This window comes from Pygocentrus nattereri, chromosome 3, assembly GCF_015220715.1.
Source record: "Pygocentrus nattereri isolate fPygNat1 chromosome 3, fPygNat1.pri, whole genome shotgun sequence".
Classification (NCBI taxonomy): Eukaryota; Metazoa; Chordata; class Actinopteri; order Characiformes; family Serrasalmidae; genus Pygocentrus; species Pygocentrus nattereri.
Window position 1 is genome coordinate 9,851,604 of NC_051213.1, and position 10,844 is coordinate 9,862,447.

Below are 10,844 nucleotides of genomic sequence, written 5' to 3' on the forward strand. Positions count from 1 at the left end.
ACGGTTTTCCAGCACATCCAGCGGGAGAGAGCTCCGCCTCCAACCTCCCTCTAACTTCCCATTGGATGAACGCCGACACAGCCTGAGCTCCCATTTGTTCGCCCGCGAGACAACTCTCATCTGATTTGCCGACGCTTACGTCCATCAAGAGGCGTACGAACGCCTCTTTCTGGCTTGTCAGTGGAGGGAGGGTGTTCCGTCTCCACTCCCATTGGCTGTCGGTGAGCGATCTGTCCTCTCGTTGGTCCTTTCTTACGTCAATCAAGAGGCGTGTTGGCGTCTCACGTTCTGAACGGTTTGCTTTCCAATGGAACGGTTCTCGCTCCTTCTTTAAAGGGCCCATATCAAGAAAAACCAAATGTTTCTGTTTTTTTGTCGCTAAACAAAAGAGTTTGATGTTCAATCACTTTCAAAGTTTCAAAACAAACCATATATACAGCTCCTATATGGACACCAAACAGCGAAAACTCACTTTGTGATGTTATGAAGACCAACACATTAAGGCTATATGTGCACACCGCTGCTCAACCCATTAGCCCCGCCCATTCACGCTGAAGCTGAAGTCAGTCTGGACTGCTTTTTAATGAGCCATAGTCAAGGAAGCCAATCAGAACAGAAGTAATTTACATACACCAGCCTTGAAGGAACAGTCATTAAAAATAAAGCTGTTTAGTTGTAACTGCACACTGGGAAAATGTAATGAAAAATGAGTTATGACTGTTTATGGCACAGAACAGCACACAAACATTAGTGGATCTCAGGGGAAAAATAAACTGTTACAACAGTGTAGGATCGTTTTATATGGCTTTAGATCCTTTTTGACCCAGAGTGAGAAGCTACATGGAAGGTAACAAATCTGATTTTAATAACCCTTCCTTATGTTTCTCACAAATTTGCCTGCCAGGCAGCGCTGATGCATGTTTATGGGGCTTTTGTCGCCAGGGCTATTGCACAATACTGATGCAACTCAGAGATAGTCATGTCTATTTTTGTGTTTATGCTTTTTTGGGCCAAGGCTCTCTGCTTCTCCTGTGGATCCAGTATGTTAACGCGTAAAAGGGTCTCTGCTGTTCACTTGGCCACTAAACGGCTACAGCTAACTCTGAAATATGTAGTAACCTACATATTTGACCCCAGTCACTACAGTAAAGACATCTTTCCTGGCTGGTAGACCAGGAATCTCATTACCAGGGCTATTTCTGAACATCCGGGGGCTCTTAACACAGACAGGAATTTTTCTGCCTTATAGACCTTCTAGGCCTTAAGACAGGGACTAATGATTTCTGTCAAATAAAAATACATCTGTAATAATTTGTTTGTATTTAACAGAAGCAGCATGCTTTCTGTTTTAAGCTCTACAAGTATTGAACATTTACTCTTATTGCACTGGGAATTTTGGTGGGAAACTAAAGAGGAAGTCAAATTCTGAACTGCCCAACAGAAAACTGAGCTGGATTTTTATTTCTGTGGTACATACAGCCAAATGAATTTCTTCACTTAATACTAGTCTAACCAAGTTCCTGTCAGCTGTTAAAGAAAACAGCAGCAGCTCTGTGCCACTCTTTACTGAAGGAGTTGTGTGTAACTACAACATTTAAGGTAAAATATTTATAACTATGTCTATTACAAGCTTTAAATCAAAAGAAGGAATGTCTTTTACAAGCTTCAAATGATCGAATTTAATCTGGAATGGCCAAAATATGTTCATGTGAATCACTGTTGGCTTACCACTAACATAGCACTAGACTCCTATTGAGGGGCTAGCGATAATAAGCATTATCATAGACAGTTTTTTTTCTCATTTTTGCCCAATTGAAGGCATAACTCTAACAGTCAAGGTTTGCCACTATTTAAATGATGTGCTACATACAAATGATGGACTCTACATACCACCACGTTTTTGTATGTAGTAACAACAATGGGGCTGAGGGCTAGTGTGTGTGTTCACTAGTGTGTATGTGGTGAAATTCCCCCGGTGTGGAACTAATTAGGGTCACTTAATCATAATCTTAATTGAAAAAAAAATGTAGTTAACTAGCTGCAAAAAAAAAAAAAAACTTTTCTACAAATGGTAATTAATAAAATCCAAAAAGCTCATAGTCATACTCATGGACGATCCCTGTTTATAATGTAGCATCCTACAGCGAACGTTACAGTAGTGCTCGTTTTTCTGATACATCTGTGAGGGACGGAGGCCAATGCGAACGTCTTATTGTTGCTCCTTTAGTTTGTTTTGATTGTGTCTTCACTCATCTGACATATTGGTCATGCACACCTTGACCCGTCACAATTAGGAGAGATGAATGGAGGGGTGCACAACATACTCCAGGATGCAATCTGTTTCCTGCACAAACAGATGGACTCACAGTACTCATCCTACAGCAACCGTCCACCCCCCCAATTCACCGTAGTACTACATATAAACACTCACTCATGTGCAGTAATCCTAATCAGAAAGAGGAGGAGAGGAGATCAAATGGATTTTTGCTCTCCAGGTAACATGCATGGCTTATTCAATTAAAAATGCTAATTTCACTCCATGCAAAACAGCCTTTCTGTCATCATCATCATTTACATAACCATATAAAGATCCATCCATTCTCTAAGCCGCTTCTCCCTCAGAGTCGCGGGGGGTGGTGGTGGCTGGAGCCTATCCCAGCGGCTATCGGGCAGAAGGCAGGATACACCATGGACAGGATACACCCGGAAGAAACTGTTGCATGGACAGCTTGTAAAAGCTTGCTAATAGATTAGGTTGCAGCCACATACGAGCCTAAGGTCACCACTCTCAATGCCAAGAGAGGTATAAAGCCCCCCAGCATTGAGCTGTGGAGCAGTTGAAATGTACTTTCTGGTGTGATGGAGCTCCATCTAATTCCTCTGGGATGAGCTGGTGTATCCAGAACTGATCATCCAACATCACTACCTGACCTAACCAATGCTCCTGTGGCTGAATGCAATCAAATCCTCACAGCAATGTTCCAACATCTAGTGTAAAGTCATCTCAGAAGAGTAGAGGCTGTCACTGGAGTAAAGGAAGACAAAACTCCTTATTAAATGGCCCGGTTTGAATTCATTGTTTCTGTGATGTCACAAAAACCAATGCATTTACATATATATTTATCTATTCAGCCTACAATAGTTTAGCTGTAGTTATATTAAGGTTATAACAAATGTTTCAGTCTGCACAACTATTTAAATGAGGCATAATACAGGACAGCCAATCAGAACAGAGGTCATTTTAGAGTAAGAGACCCTTATTAGTCCCACAGCGGGGAAATTTCACCTCATTTAACCCATCAGTGAAGTGAAACACCACATTCACACTAGTGAGCACACACACACTGGGGGACAGTGAGCACACTTGCCTGGAGTGGTGGGCAGCCCTACTCGCAGCACCCAGGGAGCAGTTGGGGTTAGGTGTCTTGCTCAAGGACACCTCAGTCCGGTCACAAGGCCAGTTCAACTAACCTCCAGCCCACAACTGCATCCATTTACATATATCAGTCTTAAAGGCAGAACATATTTTGTTCTATGGGATGAAGAAAGGCTGAGAAATTGTCATGTAATAATGAATTATGACATAAAGCCATGTAAACAGTATGATCAGACCTCAGGGGAAAAATTAAATGCAAGAAAAAATGAGCATACGGGCCCTTTAACTACTGGTTGCTGTTACTGGCTCAAAACCTCTATATTGGTTGTCCCTATATACTGTATCATTTATGGTACATGCATGAATTTACCTGTCCTACTTTCAGGAGGCTGAGAAATGGTGAGAAACCACAAATCGTTGTGCTGCAGTTCAGCTCTATTGTGCTGCCAAGAAGTGAAACACTGAGAGCGCTGATGAGTATCAGCATGACAACCACAGAGCAGCAGTCTGTCTCTGAAGTGCCGCCTGGTGGAGCAGGTGTGAAAAAGGCATGTCAGTTTCATTACTGCATAGGAATAAACTAATTCTTTCCGAGCCCACCCCCGCCCACTCAAAAACAGTTGCAATTTTCATAACAGCATTGCTCTTACACAGGCGTGACGCAAGCAGCTGAGAGAGGGCTAATTACTTTGACTTTAATTCCTGCCTTGTGGTTGTGGGGAAGAAAATGAAAATCAGAAAATGATGTCTGAGCTGTGGGCAGCTTGTGTAGCTGAGGCAGCTGTGGTCGTGCTGAGGACGGCGTGAATTTCATTTGTGCACCTGCCGTGGGGCATTAGCATGACAGCAGACAGAACACGTCAGAGAAGCAGCAAGAAAACAAAAGGTACAATATGGGACATGGATTTGAATAGAGATACACACTACTGTCCAAATGTTGAGGATCCACATTCAAACAACTGAAATGCTCTGATATCACCTGATATGCCTCGAATCTGAAATGTGGTCAAATTTCTGGCAGATCATTTGAAAAGGAATTATTGTACAGAGACAATTACAGTATATTATGTACTCTGCTGGGAAGAATACTTCAAAAAGGTAGTAAAGGATGAATACTGAATACACTGCTCTCATTTCAGTAACGCATTCTATGACAGCACATAATAAACATAATAAACATATTCTCAACACATTTAGCACATATTTACAATACATATTGATAAAGCACATCGTCCACATTGTTACTGATTGGCAGTACAACGCTGATGCTAAGCTCATTAGAATGTCCATTACTGAGGAAACTGTTCCAATTCCATCATCCCTCAATTGAGCTCAGTAAAACTGAGATTAATAACTGATCATCAAATTGATTTATCAGTCTACTCAGGCTTTAGCAGAGCTCAGTAACACTGAGATTAATAACTGATCACATTGATTTATCAGTCTACTCAGGCTTTAGCAGAGCTCAGCAACACATTGGTTTAATATTCTACTCAGGCTTTAGCAGGAACTTCATTGTTTGTAAAGAAGCTTTTTAGTATGTGTTCATACTGTGTGCTGATTTAATAATAATAACAACAGTCATAATATTAATAAAAATAATAATAGATTAATAACAGAGACTCATGATTACACACACACACACACACACACACACACACACATATATATTTATGTGCACACATACACAAGTTTAAATATATGTATATAAAATGAGAACTATATATATATATATATATATATATATATATATATATATATATATACATATGTATGAACATATATATGAACATATATATATATATATATATATATATATGAACATATATATATATGTTCTAATTTTATATACATAAAGATCAAAAGATATGAGGGTTTCCTCTGACAATAGCGATATATATATATATATATATATATATATATATATATATATATATCGCTATTGTTGGGAAAAAACCTCATATCTTTTGACGTTTTCCAGTTTTTTACATAATGTGAAAATGCCTGTTATTCTTTACATTATGTCTAAATTTCATGATGAACGGATCAAAAGAAACGGCCTAAAATGACTTGGAAAGATGTCTGGTTCCATTGACTTACATTAAAAGTAATGTATGTTTTTTCCTTCTACTGTAAAGTTACAATATATATATATATATATATATATATATTCACACACACACACACACACACACACACACACACACACACACACACACACACACATATCTCTCTAGTGGACCTGTAGAGTTCCTAGCCAGTGAAGTTAAAGACAGCTAAATATTATACAGAGAAACAGACAGACTGCAATCTGTAGAACTAAAAGTGCATCTGTATGGTGGACCTTATACATATGACAATTAGTACAGATACATGGTAGGCCCATTTAATAAAGTGGGCAGTGGACAGTTCCTTAAGTTTAGCTCATAGGCCTTCAAATTGGATCACCACATAACATCATATGACATCATATGTCTTCACTAGTCCATCCTTCAATGATTATTTCATCAAATCTGAATGGAAGCACCTACTTGTTAAGTACAGATAGGCAGCAACGTAGCAGCTAACGTAGCGCAAACAAAACCTTGAGAACAATATATGTTTGAATGGGAATATACAGTTGCATCCCTTCTATAGAAGCGACACACAGAGAACACTATGCTACAAGTTGGCCCTTTGTAAGCACTGTTCGTGTTAGCATAAAGACAATAAAAAGGATCCTTTTCAGGCCAAATAGCACAAGAGATATCATGATCTCCTCGCCCACCCTTAAACCACAGACACTTCTTCATTCTCCCACCTTCTCTGGCATATAGATCGCCCTGATTGCTTTGGCAGACTGAGTCGAGGTTGGTGAGGAAAATCAATAGCAGTTCATTTAAAGCTTCAGTCAGACTTTTTGGTCTCTCTTGCTTTTTAAATATGCATGGAACATCTCCAGGAAGGCTTCTGGAACCATCAGGTCATTTAAGGCAAACTGAATACAAAGAAACAAATGCATTTGGAGACCTCAAAGGGGTTGAAATCGTTCTGCTAAGGAAGATATATAGTGCAACATGGTTTATGTCTCTATAACAGCTTGTTGCCAAGATGAAAGCCTGTTACATTTGTTAGCAATATCGATGCCAACAGAAAAATCAATGCTATCAGAGGGAGGCACTGTGGATCATTTTTTGTTTTATTATTTCACACATCAACAGTTAGCAAAGACATTATACCATTGGCACTCTTTCAACGACACTATACAAAATAAATAGATGAATACTGAGACATTCATCAATTGCACGTTTGGAGGAGTGGTGGTGACTGGGGAAACACTACACAAACATACACATGTACAGCCACACATACTGTCAATCACACGTTCACATGTACCACATACATACAGATGAGCTTCAGTGGCACTCTCATTTGATTGGTGAGTCTAGGATCTCTTGGTAATCCTGCCGAATAGCCCTGCCCACCCGGTAAAGCTTGATGCCGGTCAGGACGAACACACTAACCATGATTACCAAGGCGCCGAAGACGTCGTAAGCAGAGGGGATCATCCGCAGCACGATGAGCTGCAAGAACATAGCCACCACAATCTCCAGGTGCTGGACGGTGCTGACCAGGGCTGGATGGAACTTATTGAGGGCATAGTAGACACCCAGGAATGCTACGGTGGAGCATATGCAGATGCCAATAAGGTAGCCCCACGTCTCCCCGTCCAGGGGGATGATGGGCTCCTGCATAATGAACATGGTGGACGCCCCCCACACCGTCCCCGTCCAGCCGAAGGTGAACAGGGCCGTCCACATGCTGACCCGCTCCTTGATGGCACGGTACACGATCATGGAAAGGGCGGCGGTCAGGCCGGCCATGACCGTCATGGTGTAGCCGAAAGCCTCCTTCCAGAAGCCCAAGGCCGATTTCTCCTCATCCGCAATGTTGGGGATCATGACCAAGCACAGGCCAAAAAGGCTGCCCACTACAGTGACTATATCCGTGTAAGCTAGACGCTCATCCAGAAGCAAGAAGGCCAGAACAGCGCTGAAGACCGTGGTGGTGGCCCGCCACATGATTGTGCCATTGCTGGGCGGGACAATGGCAAAAGAAGTGTAGGCGCATGTGATGGAGATGACGTTGCAGACGCCGTAGAAGAAGAGGCGCAGCCGGTAGCCCTTCGGCCCAAATGGAGCCTCTTTGTAGTAGAGGACCACCAATATAGACAACACTTGGATTACGGAGCGGATAAATATGAGCTCTAAGGATGGCACTTTGGAGCGGTCAGCTGCAAGCCGGGTGATGAGGGCGACACAGCCGTGAGCAACCGCGGCCCCAAAAAGAGCCCCCCAGGTCACGCGGGATGCTAAAACCGAAGCCTCGCCGAAACTAGCCAGCTGGCTGCCAACACCCTTATCCCTCTGCTCTCCAGCCGACTTGGGCCGAGCATCCATTGTCCCGAACAAAGTCCTCCCATGCCCAGTGTCCGACACCAGCCTCCTACTGGGGTTGTTGTCCATAAAGGAGCTAAAGTCCTCAAAAGAAGGGGCGTCATCATAGCCCTCATCACCTGGTTGGGGGAAGTGTGTGGCGTATTTCACCGTGACCGTGTTGGGGTGGATTTTGACTCGTTTCTTCGATCCATAATGCTGACCACTCGAGGACGGATCCATGGTTGACCTCAGTTTGGGGACTGCAAAAGAGAAATCCAAGTGATTTTATTAGCTGAAAAGCAAAAAACAGAAATGTAGCCCATTCAATAATATATATTGCACGATACAATCATCTTGAACTGAAGGGATGCAACTATGTAAACCTTCATTAAGTACATCTCCTTGTATCTACACTCAGTGTCCATTTTATCAGCTCCAAATACCACACAGGAGCACTTTGTACTTCTACACTGACAGACTGTAATTGGTCTGAGACCCCTTTCATCCTGTTCTTCAATAGTCAGGACTCCCACTAAGCAGGTGTTACTTGGGTGGTGGATCATTCTCAGCGCTGCAGCGTTAGTGTGTGTTGTGCTGGTATGAGCGGATCAGACACAGATCATAACAACAGAATGGGTGAAACGCTTCTCAACCAATTAGAATGCGTCGTCAGAGTGGTTATATAAAATAATGTAGAGTGAGATATTCAACACTCACAATATTGACATCGTGGACACATCATGGAAATTCCTCTCTGCATTTCAATCAAACAAGCTGCAGTTTAATGAGGCCCCAATTTGTTTTTTTTATCCCATTCAGATTCTTTTCAAACAGATGTTTGCACAGCTGTTTTAATCTGTTATTGGTCTGGGTGCCTTCACACCTTAGCTCATGCTGAAAGGATTCCAGAAATGAATGAAAACTGCTGCGTCATTAAACAAAGTGCCATCAGAGAAGTTTTTCAAAGACAAAAACTCTCAAAACGCATAGCCACCAAATCATCACTGTTATTGGAGGTTTATTCCGAACTCTGCACATATCGCTGCTGTCAGAACAAAACCTCGTATCTCCAATGTGATAACTTTTTTTCCAAGTAATTTTGGGCTGTTTCTTTGGGTCCATTCATCATGAAAATGACCCACAATGTAAAAAGCAACAGGCATTTTTAATTTATGTCAAAAACGGAAAAACAACACGCAGATACAAGGTTTTGTTCTGACAGCAGCAATAAGTACATGTATTATCTTCTTTAGCATGTTTTTTTCATTGTGATATTGTTATAATCAATGGATAAAAATTGTATATCGGCCCATGTTTCTATTTCGGAAAACACAGAAAACACACCGTTTAATAATGCTATGTTTTTATAGACTGCCTGCAGGGGTTGGTTCTAAACCCTCATCAGTGAACCACACTGACCAGCCACACAGCATGTATACAGTCTCATTTCTGGAAAAAAAGACCCTATAAATCGGAAATGGAGGCATATTTACAGCCAACACGAACGTGCACCGAGGTTTCCCCAAATGCAGATGAAATCCTTACATAATTCATAACTCAATGCTTCAGTGCTCTCCTTTTCACTCTCTCTCTCTCTCTCTCTCTCTTGCACTCTCTCTTTCATGCGTTTCTCACTCTCCCTCACTCTCTCCTCAACTCCCCCCATGTGCGAAGCAATTTCTATATTTAAGTGCGGTAGCGCCTGCTCAGATAAGCCATACAGTACAACAGTGAGTCTGATTCAGTGGGATGGGGGGGAAGGAATTATGTAACACTGGAAGTGGTGACAGGATTGCATGGCAAGGATGGAGAAAACACATATAAATACCGCAACATGTAATTATATAATATCACTTTAAACAATCTACGCAGAGGATTACAGCTGTCATTTAGAAATAACACATCAACAATTTGGTCCAGAAACTGAAGGCCGGCCTTCAGGCTTCCAGACGAAGGTGCAGATACGAACCCTCAATGGGATGCTGGCTGCTTTCAGTGGGATTTGCCGGGATTTCTCTGCTCTGCTTTTGAGATTTTTGGTAGAAAGCTAAAAAAGCTGGAGCTGATTTCTTACATGCCAGCTGCTTATTCTGTGGCTCCACTATTTAAGGTGGAACGGGCAATTGGAACACGCTTCCATGAGAAAAGCTGGTAGAGAAAAGCTCTACCGTCAGCTACGCGTATCAGACCACCAGGGGGCAGTAAAAGCCTCCTGTTGGCTCTCTTTCAGCCCCCCTCTCTTATGATCATCTCTAAAAATGCACCAGGTTGTTGATGGCTGTGTGTTGACTGATAGCACTGTATGTTCCCTATCAAACACTCTTAGGTCTGCAGACTGGACAGAGAGATGGAGGGATGGCTCCATGTAAGCCTCTCTAGCCGTTTTCTCGACTGAATCGAGCGATTCTTCAGTTTCTTCATGTGAAAAGTGAGCCACCAGAACGCGCACTGCTTCTTATGCATGCAAAAGAAACAACGCCACGTCTTCGAGGCACTTTAAAGGCTCCTGACGCTGTAAACGCATTTGTTTCACATCCAGCTCCAAACCACCTGGTCACTCATGTTACTGATACGACACAGACTGATGGTCACAGTCGTTGTATTGACTGTCCTCATTACTCTGATCTGTCACAGTGAAATATCTCCATCAAACATCGCCGTGGATCTCATGTTTCCCGGTATTCCCGTGGTCTCTCTGAGGATTAAAGCTGATATTAACCTTACTTTTCTCGCCCTCTCCGCGCGCGCTTATCCTTATTTATTGCACGGTGCAGTTTTCTTGTTGCGTCTCCCGAAACCCTCCGCGAGCCCATCAGCCTGGCCAAACCGCCGCTTTTCCTGCGTGCGCGCAGTTTTTCCTGCAAATATAAATGATGAGCAATTCGTATGTGCGCGCGTGCGTGCGTGTGTACTCACCCCGCTGCTGTGCTGTTCAGCGCTGCTGGAGGCGCGTGAGGAGCTTCAACACACCGAGCAGCGCGCGAGCCATGCCGCCATACTGCCCTCACACACACACAAACACACAAACACACACACACACACAAAGAGAG

The 10,844-nt window shown here is 42.6% G+C and overlaps 1 protein-coding gene across 3 annotated transcripts in view; it reads right to left on the bottom strand.

Annotated features, from left to right (window-relative positions):
- Positions 1-6,533: 6,533 nt before the first annotated feature.
- Positions 6,534-10,844, bottom strand: part of slc35g2b (solute carrier family 35 member G2b) — a 4,365-nt gene continuing 54 nt past the window's right edge. Inside the window, exons 1-2 of one of the 3 annotated variants that reach the window (XM_017703991.2) lie at positions 10,711-10,844; positions 6,534-8,054 (exon numbers count right to left, since the gene is read on the bottom strand). The exon at positions 10,711-10,844 is cut by the window's right edge and continues 54 nt beyond it. In XM_017703991.2, coding sequence (XP_017559480.1) covers positions 6,784-8,034 — 1,251 coding nt within the window. In that variant the 5' untranslated portion in view covers positions 8,035-8,054; positions 10,711-10,844 and the 3' untranslated portion in view covers positions 6,534-6,783. Of the gene's footprint in view, positions 8,055-10,513; positions 10,663-10,710 lie in introns of those variants that run through there. The other 2 variants (XM_017704010.2, XM_017704001.2) reach the window with 2 other exon arrangements.